The sequence below is a fragment of the Notothenia rossii genome (genome assembly GCF_949606895.1).
Source record: "Notothenia rossii genome assembly, chromosome: 2".
NCBI lineage: Eukaryota > Metazoa > Chordata > Actinopteri > Perciformes > Nototheniidae > Notothenia > Notothenia rossii.
Genome location: NC_136904.1, coordinates 9,163,150 through 9,183,827, shown reverse-complemented (window position 1 = coordinate 9,183,827; position 20,678 = coordinate 9,163,150). Strand labels below are relative to the sequence as shown.

Genomic DNA, 20,678 nt, shown 5'->3' with positions numbered 1-20,678 from the left:
TACAGCAGCTTTAGCCAGGGGCAATGATTTTTATTAGATATGGTTGATCAGTTCATCCCATTAAAGTCAATGAATGTCCTCTTTGCTCTCCATTGCTTGTTTTATAAAACCCTAATAGGGTTGGTTTTGGGCGTTTTGTTTGTGAAGATTGAATAACTGCAGTGATGGTAAAGCAAAGGACCAGGTAACAAGGAAGGATAATGTGTTATTACTGTTGTCTTCTCCTGAATTAGTTATATTCTTTTGCACTTTGTTTTGTATTGCCAGGTATCTGTCAAGAACCACCACGTGTTTTGTGTTAACATCATGATAGTGTTTGATGGGTGGTGTCTTTCTAAACATGTGTGATGGTGTAAGACCGGGTTTTCTTTTCATTTTAAAGTGCAGTAGCATAGTTTGAACTTCCCTTCAAAGTAACTCACAGATGTATAGCAGATTGAGAGTAAACCATAAAAAGTACCAATAATCATGATGACGTATATTGAAGAAGAAGTGCAGGACTGCTAAAGGCACACTTGTATCATCATTCACCTGTTACATCCATCATCCTGGATTCCAGCTGCAATTATTGAGACCTCCTTCCTCTTTCTTAAGGTCTGGGTTTGTCCATGTTGACCTGAGGATGAGATGCTAATGAAACAAGACGCAGCCTCTCAGCAGTCAGTATGACCCTCTGGATTTAACCTGTGCATGTGGTTAGAGTCACAGAAGAGGTCTCTGTTGTTCCAGTCTGTTCTTTTGCAGATGTGGTTACTGCTACTCCTTTACAATACCTAATAAACGACTTGTTATTCCTTCGTGTACTGTTCACTAAAAGCATACTGTATGGTCGGCAACACAATCCCAACACACACACACACACACACACACACACACACACACACACACACACACACACACACACACACACACACACACACACACACACACACACACACACACACACACACACACACACACACACACACACACACACACACACAACCTTTCACCCCCTTTCTCTACATGAACATATGCTGCAGAATAGTCCCTCTGCTATGTGCATCAACCCTACATCGTAAAACGTGCTCTAACGCCAGTTCAAATTGAGAATGACTCATAATAACCATTTATCAGCTGTTTTAAACAACTCAACTCCACATAGGCCTTTTTCACAGAAAACATTTTAAACTGTCATAATAGGAAAAGCACAGCATTAAACAATGAAATGATGGCTGAACTCCAGCTGCTTTGATTTCCATTTTAACCCCTTGTTGTTTCTCCTATGACAGGTCATAATGGTTTTGTGTAAAAAAGGCTTACGTTCTGTGCGAGTCAGAGCTCGCAGGAAAAATGTATTTGTACTTGCTGATACTTAATTAAAGTGGAAACAGACAGCTTTTGATTTAACTTATCATTATGAGGTAAATGTTCATGGTGACAGTGTAATAATGACTAAATTGGCTAAGTTACGTTGGTTCTTAATAAGCCTCAATTGTCAATGTTTTTTTAAATAGCCCTCAGAATAAATACACTTTATTAACAGAGAGAGTTGGAGCCAATTTGCTTTGGGTTGTGCACGGTGTTTGTCTATGTGTGTGCGAATGCTTCATTATCCAATCTGCGCACCTGGGAGCACGGGAGGTAATTAACCTATATATGTGGGCATGGGTGATCAGCTGGGATGAGAGGTTAGAGAGGAAGCCACACGTTTTTCAACCGTGTTGACCGTGATTGTTTGTGTCTGAGCGTGTGCATGATCGTTATGTTTTAAACAAGAGTTTAGATACGTGAGTCTTAAAAGAACATTTTAACCATGGACAAGTAAATAAAGCATTACAAATTACGTCATGGTGGACCTCATCCTTTACAACAACACGCGTTGGGAACTCTGCTAACCTCCATGAGTGGCCTTTTTTGATGAGCGATCGCCGCTGCAGAGAGCATTTCCCTAATAGGAGCTTTAACTAAATATCACTCAACTAAATAGCTTTCACTTACCATCCCCATGTACATTAGCAGAACAACCAGGGTAACATCTACTGTGGAAACTCTACCAGCAGAAAAGCCCAGTTGACAAAGGAGGCAAAGAAAGCGAAGAAGTACAGTGATAAAAAGTTATTTGTACAAAGCTGGACCAGTTAGTAACAAAGCCTGCCTACAACTTCCTTATCTATTAAAACTACTGTGTGATCTGCCTTCTTTATAGAACTGATATATCATTTGTTTTGCTGTGGACAGTATCTAAAAGCTAGAATGCTATCGGCTGCCATGTTGCTAACAGAACAGGTAGGCTATATGTGTTTTGTTGTGCAGATTATTTTTGTTCATGTAAAAATCAAGGGACAGAATATATACCATAAACAACTTGGCGCAGTTTGTTTGGAAATGCTGAAATTCCATGGATTTAAAGCAACAGGTTATTACCGAATGCTCATCAAGTCATGGTAATAGCATTGAATGGGGTTTGTTTTGTCCTGCACCCTGTTAAACTTAATGTTTTTAATCTCCCAGTTCTCACATAAGGGTGTCAGTAAGTAGGCTGCAACAACTTAAGCACCTCAGCAATGTTAAGTCTCATACTCTACATGCCGTATACATTCAGTGAAAATAAAAGCAATGTGAGTCAGATGTCCGGTCACAGGGGGAACGCAGCAGATCTGGGAAATGTGGTTTACATTTACCCACAAAAGGTGCAGGACTGTGAAGTGAGTTCATTAGCAGCATCTTATCCTGTGCTTCAGCCAACACCTACACTCAAAAGGGAAAAAATAATCAGTAAGAATGTGCTGCTATTGTCCTCAAAACGCTTATAATAATAATCACTTTCCTGGCGGTGTCCTTCATCTATGTATCAAAGAGTTGTATCTTTCAGGAGTGCACACCCCTTCAATCTCCAAGCAACTGGCGAATGAAGAACACAATAGGGGGCATGCACAAGTCGAGTTTGAAGGGTGGGTTGTAATTAGGGGGCACAAAGAGGGAGGCTTGTCAGCAGGAGGATTGGCATCGTGTGTTTAAACTGTGAGAAAAAAACCTGTGATTGATTGACAAGACTCCCATTAAGAGTCCAAGTACGTACAACTCCCATAAGAGACACATTTTTTAATTTCCATACTTTCATTTCTTATGTTCTCTTATGTAATTGTTGCATAAGACATATTGTTGCACTGTCACGAACCCCGTTACACATCATCGTTTGTGTCACTCAGTTGGAATAAAAGATAAATATTAGTATGAGTGGTTGAAAATGTTTTTTCCTCGTCTCACGCTTTTCCGGTTATTACTCGTCCCCTTGTGTGTTATGAAGCTTTTTCTTCATGTAACCGGTCTGCAGAGTCACAAACCCTCAAAGTACACCCTGTAGCGAATACAACTCTAACACGGAACAGACCTGTCTATGCTGCCCCAGAACGCCTCGTTGGAGATTTCTCATTTTCCATTTGTTTCTTCCGGGAACCAATCCACGGAGCTCCTCACACACCAGGATCCCTTGGCGTCACTATAAAACGCAGTGGAGGGACCTTTAGCGTACATTTTCAACTAACAGGGAGTCCCATTGACTTGCATAGAGCTCCCTGGTTGGTAATAGACGAGTTGGGATCACGGAGTAATGCTCTCCGCAGACCCATTCTCACAGCGTTATAAACCTTTTTCTTACTCAATATCAAGCCACACTTATTGTTTCTACTTCGGCTGTGAGTGTTTGTGTGTGCTCAGGATGAGTTTCGCGATGTCCCGCTGTATCGCCGACACGGGAACCACACCAGTAAGCCAGCTCACTGAGCAGCGAGCCTCGCAACGTCCTGACCAATCAGAGCACACTGGGCTCACAGGGAGGGGGGGGGGGGGGAGGCAGGAGCTCCATCAAGCCGTTTAGGACAGAGTGAATACACATTCTATACAGAGATGCTGTATGAGAAACCAATGTGAGTTTGGAAAATTGTACAATATAAATGTATTTTAGTAGACCTCAACAATGGAATTATGATCAGTAGAAATGGCCATGACATGGGACCTTTAAGTTTGTTTGGAACAGATAAGCACATGAATATTAAACAGGAAAAGTTTTTGCCAGTCCCCCAGAAAACATTTGGAAAAGAATCAAACGCAGAGACGTGAAACAAAACATTGAGCACGGAAACAAACCTGGCCTGCAGATACCGACGTTAGGCCGCTGAAGTGTTATACCCCAAAACTTGCCCTCCCTGGGACCTCTAGTCTAGAACCATCACACAGGAAATGGGGAACAATCACTTTCATGAGAGCATAAGAGAGAGAATATCAACAAGGTGTCATCTGGTTCTGTAAGGAAATGTAACAATGAGGTTTGGAGGAACTGAAGGAGACAGCGTGCCAGGCTCAGTGCTGCAGGAGTCCAGGGTGGTTGAGATGACGAGACTTCCACAGCATGTGTCTCTGAGCTAACACCCATCGGAGTTCAACAAACACACAAAGGTACGTTGTGCTGCCAAGCATTGTTCAAATAGAGAAAATCGTGTTGTAAATTATACTGGACATCTCAAAGTTCGAGAGTTTGGCAACTTAGCACCAGTATGACCTGCTTAATTATAAAACAAAGCACAAACATGTGTTCATCAGAGGATGTATACATCCATGAAGAAGAAGACATTATGGTTTTGAATATTTCACTCAATGAAAGCATAATCTTGTTCATTACCGATCAAAGGCCTTGTTTCCATTTGTGAGAAATAAGATAATTAGCTTTAGCTTGAAATGTCCACGCTCGATTTAGCGGTAACAGTGTTTCAGCTCACTAATGGAATTACTAATGGGTAATGGAAGCCAGAAACTAACCTCTAACCTGCAGTGTCATTTTAATGTTTGGATCTATACATCCATGTTCGTCATTCAGGACAAAGAAAGGGTGGTAGGAGTGTACAAAGGTATCCTGTTGCTATAGGCAGGAAGAACAATTCATTCAAACATAAAGCCAACATAATTTCTTCCTCTTGTATAATGATCCCAATTGCTTTTTTTCGCCCTTTGAACTATTGGCACTGTCAATTAATCCGTCTGTTATGTCATGCAGGACACACTTGTATTTGGAAGTATGCCTTTTTCAGATGTTATGTAAAGCTGTAAAAAGAGCATTCATACTCTTGATGGATGGGAGCATAAATGTTTACAATACATATGAAATCTACCCTCTGTTTCTGTATCGTATTGTAGTCATGCTGGTAACAGTCATGTTTCGCGTGCAGTCTGAATATGTTAACATGCGCTCATACTCGTAGTTAATGTGCTCATTACTTTTATTTGGAACTTAAAGAGGCCATATTATTCTTTTTGGGGGTTTCCCTGAAGTGTTTTTTATTATAGGTCTTTGTTCATGTAAAAGATCTGCATAAGCAAAAATCACTGTGTTCCCTCGGAAGTAGTTTCTCTCCCGCACACTCCCCCCCCCCCCTCTGACTGAAATGCCTCCATTGGACTCTTAGTTTACTTCCCTAACATAGTGACATCATTATGTAACAATCTTGCTTCTGTTGACTAGAGCTCTAACACATTGTACGTAATAGGCTAAGAGGCGGGACATCTCTAAGCAGTTGACCAATCACAACAGAGCCAGACAGCTAACCAATCAGAGCAGACTGGGCTCTGGTTTCATACAGAGGGTGTTTTTCAATGTCGAGGAAGGCTGCTCCAGAGCCACTATTTCAAGGATGCTACTTCATCGAGTCCCGCCGAAGGACTGTTCCAATGTGCAGGATGCTTGGAATTCTACCGAGGCCGGCGTCCTTCATTGCGGGAAATATCGAGGCTGCACATGTGTATCCTCCGCGGTCTTAAAATCCCCACAATGCTTTGCAGATGGACCAATTTCCAAAATCTTTGGCGGAAATCGCGCTCCATTTATGGCGGGGCCTCGCATATGACGCACACCTGTGCACCTGTTAGCCTGTTCCACCATTATTCATTTTCCGAGGCTAGGAAGGATCTTTGCCTCACTTCTGAAGGACCTGACTCGGAGGGACATGTCCTACCAAGGAAGCGTCCTCGACATTGAGAAACACCCACAGGGTGAAAAGCGGTGCTGCAGCACAGGCAGTATGAGAGAAATCAATACCTTTTTGAACATTAAAGCATGGAGACATGTCACAGTATAGGCACTTAATTCAAATATGAACCTGAAGATGAGCGTAATGTCCTCCATAAATACCTTATGCATTTCAAATTCTTCCTCTTTAAGCTATCAACACTATACAGTAGGCAACATACCACCAAAGGGTTTGAACGAAATGCCCGGTTGGGTATGGATGGGTAACGAGAACTGATCCACATTTGCCCTGAAAGCTGGGCTACCTGCCTCAATTGAGACACACAGTAATGTCACATCTATTAAACAGCGAGGCCTTTCGGGGCTGACCTTTCTTCCAGCCTGGCACAGTGAGCCCCACCCCCCCCCCCCCCCCCCCCCCCCCCGAATGAGGCCTGTGTCCAGCCTTCGACCACAAACAGAGGCAGCTCACTCACTCAGGTCCTGAGGAGACCAAATCGCATTATCAACACATATCTCCCACAATCTACTGCGACAGGATCACCCCGCAGGCAGGGCTGAAATGGATATGGCAATATACAACAGCCATGCCGAGGAAAGAGGGAGGATGGAGGGTTTCGGGGAGAGCGGGTAAGTAGGGGACGGAGTCACACGCTGTTGTAAGCGCGGCAACAATGTCAATTAATTGATTCCATGCCATTTCATCAATTTTGATTAAAATGAAATGAGCCTCTGTACGTTTGAAAAGGTTAAAACAAATTGAAGGTGGAAATCACAGCTGGTAATCACAGTTTGTCTAACAGCGGGCTTTTAATGAAGCGACCCACTCTCCATCATTCATTTCAGCCTCCTCTGTGCATATGGAGCGATTGCATTGCTTCTCTTTTCGTGTGAGAGCACGTTCACGTTACTTGTATTTAGAACAGCATATATTAGCATCATGGCCTCCTTACAGACTCTCCTAGCAGCAGTTGGGCTTGAATATGCATTACAAAAAGTGATGAAAAATGTATGTTTTACCGTCAGGCAAATGGTTGACTCATTTGTTTCAAAAAGAAGTGCCATCAGATGAAAATGTTTATTCTTTGTACACTTATTTACATGTGATTTACAATTGTGATTTGTGATGACATGCCTTTTAGTATATGAAAAGAAAGTTAAACTTGCATAATCTTAACCAACACATCACAGTACATTGTTTTTCAAATATCATTCATTATAGCCATTAGATGTTTCTTTAAAGATAAAATGTTTTCACACACATACTGCACCATTTCAAGAATCAGTCTATTTCCTCAGCTGTAATGAAAGCAGAAAGGTCAAATGAACAAATGCAATGGTGAAACAGTAGAACATATAGCACAACAGTCAGAGCAAATGCCTTTTGTTAAGATATTGCTGAGGTTTATTTGAATTAAACCCCATTTTTAAATATGTTTCTTGAAATACATACGTTCAAGATGAATTTTTTTTTTCTGTAAGTTGATTGTTTTTCATGATTAATGTAACATTTCAACGCACACTTGTACAATCTTTAACCCTTACTAATACATGGTTTATTACAAACCCAACTTCCTTTATTGTTTAGCTCTGCCATTAATTTAAAGAACAGGCCAAAATGACAAAGGGTTAAAACTCAAAGAGGCGCTCACAAGCAGAACAACAACATATTAATTGTTGCAGGTCACTACTGGCACCTGGTGGTGGTTTAGAGAACTAAAAAGGTACAGATGTAGCCCCTTAATTGTAAACAGCCTCATTATAAGCAAAGCCTACAGAAGTCATTACAAGTTCCCTGTGTTGTAAACATAAAAACCGAGGCAATATTAAAATTGCATTCTTGTTTTATTTAAAAAGCAAACTTTGCTGTGTTAACAAAAAAGAAATCACATAATTGCAACGTACCTTGCTAAATAAATAACAGTGCCGCTAGTTAATCTGAAAGCACACCCCGCTGGGATATGCTGTTGTGGAGAAGCACGGTTTCCTTTTTGCTCACAAATTGCCCTATTTTCAGTGGTTGGTTGGCTTTAGTTCACTTAAAGCTGCGTAGACGTGCTGCTGTCTCAGCAACTAGTCTTCAGTAGAAATGCAAATAGATACACATGCAAAGCAAACTTCTGGCTAATTAAACAAGGTCTGTGTCCCTGAGCACTGGAAAAAAGTGTAATGCACAGCATGTATGCTCTTCCTAGACATAGTTTTAATACGGAACATCTGCGGGTTGCCAGACTGCAAAGATCTTAATAAAGCTTACTGTACACTAATTATACTGCAACACAGAGGAACAAGGACTCTTTGCTTATATTAAAAAAAGGTGTTGGTTTGGCAATATGTTGTACTCTTATACAGGGGATCACAAAGACAAAGGAGAAGGTACACAACGCTATACTCATCTATTTCCAAGCAACGGTACGCCCACAAAGAAAAGTGTGTCTAAGTCAAAAACAGGGAGAGACAGTTAAATATATCATAACACACTTTCAATAACGTTAGGAGGGTTGCAGGGTTTAAAAAGTTAGAACACTGATCCGTGCCAACATGGACTTTTTTTAAAAATTATTCTAGAACTAGATTTTAATTCGTTTTTTCCTGATATACAGATAACCACACGCACACATAACACTTTAAGGATGATAAGTCTGCAATACGACATTTTTGTGCAGTGACTTGGGGAAGCGATTCTTTGAAATCTCTATAAGGCACTCAAATTGAAAATAGAAGCACTCTAAACCATCTATAAAAAGGCAAGCACATGACCTATTATATAATATGGCTCTGCTGTGGCGAATGACATGAGTGTGCTAAAAGTCAGAGGGCAGATGTTGCTTGTTTATTTTCTCTGTGCAGTGGATACAGTGTTTTGTCTCTCAGTGCAGTCAAGGAGAGTCTCCCTCAGTCTCAGTCATCTTTTTTGTCAGAGATGCTCTCTTCCTGTACATCTGAAATCTGACCGGACAACTCCAGTTCGCCTGGATTCGCCTCCTGGATTGCTTGATATCTCTGAAGCTCCAGGTAGGTGGTGAAGAGCTTGGCGTACTCCGGGTGGCTCATGGCAAAGCTTTGAAATTCATCTTAGGAGTCACAGACACAGAGAAACGCGTAAGGATGTAGCTTACAATAAGGTATGTCAATTATAATGTATTTACTGCACATATTTCTAAGCTCGGCATCAGATTTAAAAAGCAGAGTCTACTCACTGAAGGTGATGAAACCGGAGCCGTCAGCATCAATCTCCTTGAAGAGTTTGGCCATGTTTATGTTGGACACACCCAGAGCTGAGCGCAGCAGGGCAGTGAACTCCTCCCGGGTGATTCTCTCATCCTCGTCCGTATCGAATAGCTGCATGAAAAAAGTTTTTAAATGTTTGCATGTTCAAGAGAGATGAATGTTATTCAAATTGTGTGAAATAAGTTGAGGTGCTACATTATACTGTAGGTTTCAGTATGTAGCACTTCAAAATGGCGAGGCTTATTTGAAGCAAGATTCCTGCTGTTTTGAATTTGTTGCTTTGTTTGGATAAAAGCGTGGGTTTAGTTTAGTATTTTAAATAAACACCAGTTGGTCCAAACCACATTTGAACTTGTGGTCAGCCGAATGACTCCATGCTCTCCACAACAGACACACGTTGTTAACATTGACATTATCCAAGCCTCTCTGAATGCTGCCTCTGTTCTTCCTACAATACTGTCTGGCTGCTGTGCAATTTAGATTTCTGTTTATATTATTGTTAGGGGTGCACCGAAAGGGAAATTCTTGGCCGAAACCGAAAATAGGAAACAGTTGGCCGAAAACCGAATGCCGAAAGGCCGAAAATGATTAATAGAATGTATACATTTTTTACCAATGTTGTTCAGCTACCTGATTATGGAAAAAGACATGATTATGGCAAAACATAACTTAAATAATAATCACTATTATGGGTCCATAAAACATTTATTCAGCACTTTTGAATGCATACAGTACATTAATTCCAAGTCGAGTGCCTTTTCTTTTCTCTGTAGGATAACGACAACAAAGTGCATTCAGAACAAAGCCAAGGTGCTTTAAAACTGCATAAACATCTAGGCCAGTAGGCCTACAACAAAATAGTGTAAATAAAGACTGTAACAGCCAGGCCTTCAACAACAACAAATGCACCTATAAGTTTGGTAACCTAACGTGTTGTTGTGATGACGTAATCAAAACGCGGCGACAAGCACGGCGCGCGACCATGCTCGCGGCTGGCTCACAGCCAACATGTCTGCCGCTTGGAGATATTTAAAAATATCAGAGAAAGAGGCGCGGATTGCGATTTGTAAAACGTGTTCAGCTGACCTTTCTCGAGACTTTCACCACTTCGGGATTACTCCACCACTTGAAATCAAAACACCCGGACAAATATGCAGAGTATGATCAACGTAACCCTGTTCTCGGACATTCGGTGATATTTTTCTCGGTCGAAAGCCGAAAGGGCCTTTTTAACCATTTTCGGCCGATAATTTTCGGTGGCCGAATATTCGGTGAATCCCTAATTATTGTCATGTAATATTTACTTTTGATGTGGAGTACAAAAAGTAAAAATCCTTTATACTGTAGACTTGTGCATCACATTTGTAACATATTTCATTTACAGAAAGGTCTACTTTACATGGTCATATCACTTTTTCCAAGGATATAGTCATAACATCAAATAAATATTAGCAGAAAATGTACGATGCAGTTGAATCAGCATAATCAATGTGGAGCATTTCTGATAAATTGCTGATACCGTGCCTGGAAGAATTCAGTTTTCACACAGAAAAGCAGTGCAATGGAGGACTACCTTGGACGACCTGATTTACTGTGTGTTAGTATTCTGTGATGTTTACACTACATGACTGCTATTTCTCCTGTCCCTCGTAGCAGCACTGTAATATCACAATATATCTTCCATACCTTAAAAGCCATGCGAAGCACATCTTCGGTGTTGGCTGGTCGACACAAGATGGTCACGCCGATAACGTACTCTCTGAAGTCTATGGTGCCATCTCCGTTCTAGACAGGGTCAAAGAGACAGCAATAAAAAATACTTGAAGCGGTAGCAGCATACTATGACGATGGATGTTTCTATATCCTTAATGGTCTAGTCATAAAAATAAACTTTTGTCAAGCATCGACAGTTTAGAAGAAAGGGTTTAAGGGAGTATTGGAAAGCTAATGGGGGGTTTAAGGGAGTATCTGGAATTTAATGTGTAAATCTCTGTTACTGGAAAATGATGAGGCATAGATAGTCCGGGGGGAAGGGATCATCAAACTAGAGGTTAGAGTCTGTTTTTGTGCTTTTTATTGAAACCTCTAAATCATTCCAGTGAAAGAGGCCAAAATGTGATCATAGTTTCCTGGCTGTATAAATCCTGAACCCACACCTTTCAATGTTACCCTCATCTGTACACATGATATTCAGTGATGTAATGCATTTTATTCTGTAAATTAATATTAAGCTTGTTGCCCATTATGCTGTCAACCAGTATATTTATTGTGTGTTTCCTGCAGGGTGTGTCATTTTACTGTAAGAGTGCAAGACTTATTCCAAAATCCTGGCTTTCAACAAAAGGGAAGTTGGTATTGTGTCATCTTTTTGGTACTATTTAGGGTGGCTCTGGTTAAATAAAAACTAAACATCTGACAGGTCTCTCACCCTGTCAAACAGTGCGAACAGCTCCTCGAGGGCCGGGTTGACAGGTAGCTTCAGGAAGGAGGAAAACTCCTCGATGTTTATCCGTCCTCCTTTACAAGAAGTGGCCATGGACGCAAAGCCCTCCAGCTCCTTCTTCACGTTGTCCCACTTCAGGCTGAGGGAGCAGGGCACAGAGAGGAGGTGGTTATGTAGGTCATGTTTTGCCTTTTATATAATTGCTCTCCAGTAACACGGTTCAATCACATGCTCAAAACAAATTGTTTTTGCCCGTCTGGTGATGCCTACAGAGCACTTAAGTGAGATGTTCTTACTTGAGTTTACGGCTAATTTTGGTGAACTCAACCAGGCCGGCCTCCATGGGCAGCGTTAGCTCGCCGGCTGAGATCATCAGGCGGCAGTCTTCATACGTGTGGTCGGTCACTGGAACTCCCAGAGCCCTGAAAGCAGACGATGGTCAGCGTAATGTTTGTGATGCTTGTAAGGAGCTGTAAACTAACAGAGGGATATGCAATAACTCATCGTACACTTATGTTAGTCGAATTCAAATGGTGGCCATCATATTAGAACTCCACCACTTACTTCATAATGTTCTGCATTGCTTTTATAAATATATCAGTTTGTGTATCTCTTGCTGTATATTTTCTTCCATTTATTCAATGGATTTAGTCAGAAACAGCTCAAAATACAAGTACAATCAAAATACATGATAATGAAACACTCCTATGAAGCTATAGCTGAAGCCCAGACACTAAACAGAAAGTATTTACAATATATCTTACTAACGCATCTAGAATTGGAGAAATGATATGTATATTACAGACACATTTACAATCCAATCCAATCCATTCTATTTATATAGCACATTTACCGAAGTGCTTCACAGCAAACATAACATTATAATAAAATATAATATTACACTAATAGATCAAAGGCACACAAAGGCTATGGACAGACAATAAAAGCATACAAATCGATAAAACGGCTCAAACTGACTTGAAAGCGAGGGAAAAGAGGCGGGTCTTAAGGCGGGACTTAAAAGTTTGAAGGGTGGGCAACAATTTGACATGGGGGTGCAGGTCGTTCCAGAGCCTGGGGGCTACCGCTGAGAAGGCTCAGTCTCCCCTGGTCTTTTTCTTGGTTTTAGGGACTACCAGCAGCAGCTGATCAGCCGACCTCAAAGCCCTTCAGGGGGTGGACACCTTTAGGAGGTCGGAGATGTGCTGAGGGGCCAGCCCATTAAGCGATTTAAAAACAAACAATAACATCTTAAAATGAACAGGAAGCCAGTGGAGGGAAGTCAGAAGTGGTGTGATGTGCTCATGCTTGCGTGTTCCTGTAAGCAGCCGAGCCGCAGCGTTTTGTACCAGCTGCAGGCGTACCAGCAAGGTCTTGTTTAAGCCGGCATAAAGTGCATTACAGTCATCTAGACGAGTAAAAACAAAAAGGCATGAGTAACACGCTCAAAGTCTAAAAAGGATAAAAACCGGTTTGATGTTGGACAGGAGCCTCGAGTGATAAAACAAGCTACACCTAACAGTGACCAAATACCTGAAAAACTAAAATAATCTAGCCCTCATTTTCATCAGTCATGAAGTATTAGTTTAAAATGGGTATCAATAATACAAACAGACGTATGATAAGAGGAAAATAATGGTACAAATTCAGAGAAGAGGTTGTTTAGAAGTCACCAACCATTTAGTGCATTCATATTTGATCAACGACTGCAACCCCGAGCTCTTTTTAAAAACACTAAAGCTGGTGCCTCTTCCTAGTTTGAAACAGTATGTAGGCAAGGGGGGAAAAAGTGTTGTTAAGGTCACACAGTCTTATATTTTGTGCTTGAGCAACACACAGTGGAATTCGCATTTCAGACTAAATAACACTTACTTTGCCATTTTGTCTCGCACTCTGCTAGCAAACAGAGGAGGGCACTTCTTTTCCTCCTCTGTGGGGATATGTGTTGGCAGGAACTTAAAAAAAAAGAACGAACAGACAAAAAAGGTCACAGGGAAGGTCAAGCAGAAAAATCAAATCCTAAACCTTTGAATGAAAGCCAAATCTAAAAACACACATTGTGCTTACTGTGATGTAGTATATAAGTCACAGCATAGAGATTAAGGTCACATACTTGTACAGTAAATTCAATGACAGAGATAACTTGATTCTACCAGTAAATAACAAGACTAAAACATTACATAATATCTAATTTACAGATTTTTACAATATTAAAAACAACCCAAAAGAGCATGTGGTTTATTAAACTTATATACAATTAGATATATTATATTAGGATGGACATTTGAGGAATGTTTGTTACCTCTATCTCTACTGTGGTGTACAGCTGGCTCAGAGTTAGCAGCAGCAGCGTTTTCCTGCATGACACAAGCAGGACAGTTGGTTACAGTGGTGGCAATACAAAGCAATAGTGTTTGCTACTGAGTTAGAATTGTGTGTTTTGCCTAGAGTACTGGCATGCACCACTTTCAGGAAACATGCATACTATAGGGGAAACATGAGAAACTGTAGAAAGCACACTCACGAGCTGAAACCCTGCCAAGTCCAAGACACTGTGTCCTGCAGGGAAGCATACATAAAGCTTCATTAAACATTTACACTGAAAAACAATGGTATACATGATGTTGTGTGGTACAGCTGAGTTTATAGTGTAGGTAAACTTTATGAGATTATGTCAACAAAGTTACCTCAAATATGTGAAAATTCAGCTGGTAGTCCATGTAACATTGCTTGGATGGACATAAACTGACCATTAATACTGTGAGCGTGTGAACTGCACCCCAACAGGAAGCATTTTCTCTTTGGTTCTGCCTTTATATAATTATCTTCCAACTACCCTCTTTGCAAATGATTACATTGTTGCTATGAATTTGGCTCGGAAAATCTAATTAAGCAATAGCTCACGACAGGCCGTGGTATATGCTCATTATATCACAGCTAAGGGGCGTGGTTCGGCCCGACGCGAAGCAAGCAGTTTGCTTTTCAGCCCAACTGTATACTGTTTTTCTCAGAGGCGGAGGGATACTGACTTGCTGTGAAAAGTAATTTACAATTCTACCCGTGGTTACTTGACAACCTTGAGACCTCAGAAATCGGGAGCATTTCAAAACCACCGCCGGGGGGGGAGAAGGGGGGGGGAGAAGGGGGTGCTAGTGGATCGCCGGAGCTGTATTAGATTAACATTAACATGCTTATTGTAGTTCTAAGTGCACTGCCTTGCGGCCTGTAGAACCATCCTTGATGGAGCATATGTGTGGGCTGGACCTTTATTTTACAGTAAAGGAGTGAGCAGAGGTTCGAGTTGTCGATTCTTGTTCTGTTTTCTGTGACTATTTTCCTCACCTTCTTTAGACTTTCAGTTGCGTGCGCTACTAAAGAGACGCGCTACCATGGAAACCAAACAATGGTGTAGCTGTATTAAAGTCCGAGTGGAAACAGTCGTGAGTAAATCTGATTTTGTCAGAACTCGGGAAAAATGCGGGAGAAATATGACCACGGGAGGAAACCGGGAAAGGGCTATGAAATCGGGAGTCTCCCGCGAAAATCGGGAGGATTGGCAAGTATACGCTCAGTATATCACGGCTAAGAACCAATCAGATTGCTTGATTTGACTTGTCCGTTTTATAAGGTTGAATATATAATCGCTATTTTACAATCACGATCACATACCAGTTTGTTGGGATATCTCATAACCACAGGCTGCACAGGGACCCCTGGGATGAAGGCACCTGAAGGTGGGGAACACACGGTATGGATGAATTAATGGAGGCTTCTCATTATGACACAATGAAAGCTGAATAGCAGTCATAACCACAGTTGTATGGGTATCAGTCAATACACAAACCATGTTGTATCGTGAATGAATGGAGCAGTGTAGTATCAAGTGTCATTTCTGTTAGTCTATCGGCTCAGTGTAGTGCAATTCAAGCTAACATGCTACATGTGCTATAGGCTACAAAAGAATCTAGTTTGTTTTATTCAAGATTCAAGGCTTTTATTGTCATTAAAAAATCTTAGTTCACAGGCTCCTCCAACAGTGTAACACAATAAAACAGATAAAATAATGCAAGTAAATACAAATACAATTTAATATAATAGAAATAGTGCAAGAATAGTCTATAAGTAATTGAAATATGATTTATTAGAACAATTTTTTTTTTGTTTTAAGTTACAAACAGATGAATGTTATGGATGTTCTTTCAAAAGTTCAGGTGCTTAACAGTCTTATGGCCCGTGTTTATGTTGCATTTGCAAATGTTTCACCAAGTAAGGTCAGATAGGAATTGTATTGTTTACTCCGCACATGAAAGTTGTAGGCCTATAGCTGTCGAACTGTGATCACCAGTTCAATACATTTGACAAATTCGACTTGGTTTCTATACTTATTTGAACATGTATGTATTTATTTTCAAAAATAATTGGAAAAAAAATTGGGTAAAAAAAAAAAAAAAAAAAAAAAAGTGGATTTTTTTTTTACCCAATTCTTTTTTTTTATAGGATATGTACATTTCGGTTAACCGGTTAACCGTTTTTGGGGGGTCGAATATTCGAATATACATTTGCTTTCAAATTCCCATCCCTACATTACAGCACATGTATATCTTACCTTGTTTGAAAGTGATGAGACAGGAGCGATTTGTACATGTTCCCTCTGGAAATATCAGAACCTGAGGAACAAAACATAAGTTAATGTTAAGATCTTAAGGTTTTATTAAGTTTTCAATGTAATGCTACTGCAGATTTCAAAGGATGCTTTTGAAATAACAGTATTTCAATTGTATCTACTTTGTCTATCTCTCGTGTACAGTTTCAAAAGAAACATAGTTATCCTGTGGCGCTGCTCTTGGGGTTTTTCTAAGATGACAAGCTTAGAGTTGTCTCTTCAGCTATAATAAATGATTATACCAAATGAATATTAGAGGATGTTTTGTGTTGGTACACACCTGTGGCCAGTGTCCCAATGACTTGGCTCTGCTCTCGATCTCCTGGATTGTATTCTTCCTGGAGTCGGGGTCCTTCCTGGACACAAGCACCGGCTGAAGACAGCGCACTAACCCTGCAGAGAGAGCAAAACACACACACATTAACACATTTAACAGAGGAAAATACTCTTGTCAATTCAATTAAACAAACTTAGAGGTGTCACTACTCTCAAAAACATCGATGTAATATTTAACAAGTGCATTCTCACCTTACAAAACGCATAAGTAAATAATAGATAATATCTGATTGACAAGGATATGTTCCAATGGGATGTTTAAACTGAAAGGAATCTAATATATTATAATATAAGAACGTTGCATTGCATATGTAACAAAGCCTTCTGCAGTCAGATGTCTATAAGCGGTTTCACACTTCTGTATTTTCACAAGTTCACACCATAGACTGTTTATTTAAAAGGTTCACACCCAGCCTTTCCTGTAGAGAAAAAGCAAATCACATGCTAATCATCTTACTGCCAAAGATGGGTGTAGCCAGGTTCTCCAGTCGTGAGACGGTGGAGGGCATGCCTGCAACGATGCACACTATCCCATCGAAAAAGGTGGAGTGGGGGGCTACAGCTAGGATGGGGGCCTCACTGCTGTCCACCTGCCTGCCCTTGATCACCACTCTGAAGCCCATGCAGAAGTAGTATGCCCTCCCCAGGGCGGCCATCACTCGCCGACACATGATCCTGGAGATGAACAGAACATTTTGTATTATTTTGGTTATTTTGGTTACCTTGGTTGGTGATTGGCTAATGGTTACTCAAGCCAACACATCGTGATGACATCATAAAGTGGCCAACATCTGATCAGCTCATTTTCAGACAGGTTTTTATAGAAATGGATCAGGACAAAAAGAGAGAGAATCTTTGTTCCTGAAAATGTCAGAATCTCTTTACACAGAGGGGACACATGGTTATGTAGAAGAGACATGGAAAAGTGGATATTTGCTTAATAGTTGACCTTCAAGGAATGATAAATGTGTAGCTCAAAAAGGCACTACTTTGTTTCACACTGGGATCAGCCATGTTACGTTGTTTCTGTGTTAATCATTATCACTTCCAGGGTTACTGTGTCACAGGGGGCAAAATGTCAGTTTCTTTGTTAACAAGATGTCTGAGCACAAGAGTTTTAGTAACAGGAAGAGTTGCAACACTTTGTACTTCTCTTGCTGAGAGTCTTAGCATCTATCAGTAACTTCCTCATTATCTAGAGAAAGGATATTAAGTCATAGGATAAATTGATATCATAAGACAAAATGACAAATGGTGAACTGTAACTTTTAAAACATTTTCTAGGGGAAAGAGAACAAACCCATGACTTTTAAAAGCTGCTCATTGGTGTAGGAAGCTCAACGCAATGCAGATTTCAGAGCAGAAAGCTTCCCATTAACAGCACATTGACGTACCATCAGCTGATTAAGTTCTAATGGATACTTATAAATGTAGAAAGCTTAGAGCAACAAAGAGCGGTGCAGGCTCTTTTATGATTCAAAGAACAAACCATTAAAACATCAATCATTTGAACTTTCTAAGTTATCATTCAAAAAACAAATACTGATTCAAATAGTTACATTTGAGTATTTAGTCACTGTTTCCTTTCAGGGTAAAACATAAGCTTCAGTGTTTACCTCCCAACCCCCCGAGGAATATAGTAACAGTTAAGCAATAAGTAGGTGAGGAAGATAAGCTTCTCTCTTGTTTCCGCCACCAACACCATGTTTGGTCATAATCACAGAAAAAGCCTTAGTCTAAGGCCACAAGAATGTTAGAACGGCCCACTGTGTATACAACAGCTGCTATCTGCACAAGTGAAACGTTTAAAATCCCCCTCCCTGTTTAGTACTCAGAGGTAAAAATCTACAGTCTACAACTAATCCTATCCAATATGTTACAAACGTATTTATCAATACAGAACTATGGTATTCCCCGCACAGAAGAATATATTCAGATACCGTCTTAAAAAAGAATGGAGATCAACGATCTAACTGAAAGATCAGTTTAATTAATCCACCCAATAGTAATAACCATGGTGGCTTATGTTCATAAACAGATAAATTACTCTTTCAGGTGCTTTTAGGGTGCCTCACCAATACCACTGGTTCTTTATTTTCTGAGAGCTGAGTGCAGATGTGATCAACTCAAACATGATTCAGCGATAATGCAAGCTGCTACACGTTCTTCCAGTCACGTCAGGAACTATTATTTTGAGAATATGCTGCAGCGCTGTGTTTCCTGTCCAGTTTATGATCCCAGCAAACACAATGCTTCTGCTACCTCTTGCTTTAGTGAAATGCACTGAACATGGCGGCTCACAGGCTATAGAAAAAAGTAAGTGTTAGTGGCCCTCTAACGTAATGTAAGCCTGAAGTATTCAGTTCTTGATTACAGTTTTTTGGAGCCAAATAAGAAGTCGTTTTTCGGGTTCAAGAACCGGCCCTGCTGCAAACAGGAATAACTGGTTCACATCAGGCACTTGCTCCGAACTGGTCCTGGAACCGGTTTGGTCGGAATGGGGTATCAGTGGGGGAAGAGTAATTTATGGGTATGAAATAATGGCTGCAAGGTTTGACTATGTATTTGCTTTGCAAACACAACATGTTTGCATGATACAGCACAGGTAAGTAAAAACGGACACTATAGCACAGGTAACTTTACGCATTAGGCCACACTGAATTTACTTAAGTAACCATGTCAATAAAAGAAATATTGTGTACGTAGACAAAACTGATGTCACAAAGGCAGCTCTACTGGTTTGCAATTCATACGTTTTTAGATGATTGAGTGAGTCATATATCATCATGCCAGCCTGGTGAGTGTGAAGGTGCGGGTGTAGGTGAAGGTGTAGCTCTGTGGGAAGCTGTGTTACAGTCTGATGCTGTTTGTGTCCTAGTTACCGTCTCCATCCTGTCATTGGTTCGGCTCCTTTCACAGGATGGTTGAAGGTTATTATGAAAGCCACTGGCCATGTCACCATCAGAACCAGAGACACAAGGACAGCGCGAATAGGGACCAGGAAGATCCCCAGGAGGACACACTGCATGGAGAGGGGCACACACACATAATAAATCACAGGCCTATACGATAATCAGAGAAGACTGCTGCCAGGGTGGTTAACCACCCTATGGCTGTTTCATTTTTCACAGACGTATGCCTATGCACGAGTCCAGAATCCACATCACTGCACGGATTTCTAGAAAACACACAACGGCTCTCATTGTTTGTGCTTTACAAGCCGATTGTCAAAGCCTCATTGGAGAAGATTACAGGCCCTGGTTGCACAGCAGCCTGTGTGTGTGTGTAATCTCACACAGCATTGTGTGTGTTAGCCGTGAAGCGATGACTATATTCTACCAAATCTTGCCTTAACATGACCATTGATCTGAAACCACATACTCACTTTAGTTATAGCTGCTTTGGAGAGTTTGGTGTCTTGCACGAACGGGTTGATGACCGCAGGCAGCAGCAGGGACTGTTGCCTCGGCAGGGCGAAAACTCGCAGCGGCGGCATTGCAATCCAGAGAGCGAAGAAATAGGCAAATGCTTTAGTTGAAACGCCGTTATGTTATCATTTCACTTCCTCTTCGGAGTGTTTCCTCTCACATTTATCCTCATATCAGACGATCCTATGGGCGACGGCGACCGCAGAGCAGCGGAACCAGACGGTCTCAGGCTCCGCCTCCAACGTGGTCGCAGCGGGGTCCGAGTCCCATCGAGAGTGTGTATTTTAAAGCCTGCAAGCGGATTTGCATCCATTTATACAATCTGTGAAACCTTATTATGGTGTGTGCAGGATGCTGTTAATGCATTTGACGTATTTATAAACCTGTATCACAATTCCGATGCTGCATAAAGACAAAATGGTGTGATGTCAGTCCCCATGCATGTGCTTTGTGCAACCGATTATGAATCAGATATGTATTTTGTATCAATATGTGCATAACATGTCCAACAATATATAAAAAAAGTATTGCATCATTGAAATGACGCCGATTTTAAAGTGAAAATGTGACATGTAA

General features: G+C 40.9%; 1 protein-coding gene across 1 annotated transcript; it reads right to left on the bottom strand.

Annotated features, from left to right (window-relative positions):
- Window positions 1-7,065: 7,065 nt before the first annotated feature.
- lpcat2 (lysophosphatidylcholine acyltransferase 2) lies at window positions 7,066-20,353 on the bottom strand. Its single transcript, XM_079664965.1, has 14 exons — window positions 20,060-20,353; window positions 19,557-19,696; window positions 17,132-17,349; window positions 16,619-16,731; window positions 16,282-16,342; window positions 15,345-15,403; window positions 14,200-14,234; window positions 13,978-14,032; window positions 13,548-13,630; window positions 11,972-12,097; window positions 11,661-11,814; window positions 10,919-11,017; window positions 9,202-9,343; window positions 7,066-9,075 (listed from the first exon to the last, which is right to left on the bottom strand). The coding sequence occupies exons 1-14, from the start codon at window positions 20,168-20,170 to the stop codon at window positions 8,903-8,905; spliced, it is 1,569 nt and encodes a 522-aa protein (XP_079521091.1). The 5' UTR covers window positions 20,171-20,353; the 3' UTR covers window positions 7,066-8,902.
- Window positions 20,354-20,678: the final 325 nt, after the last annotated feature.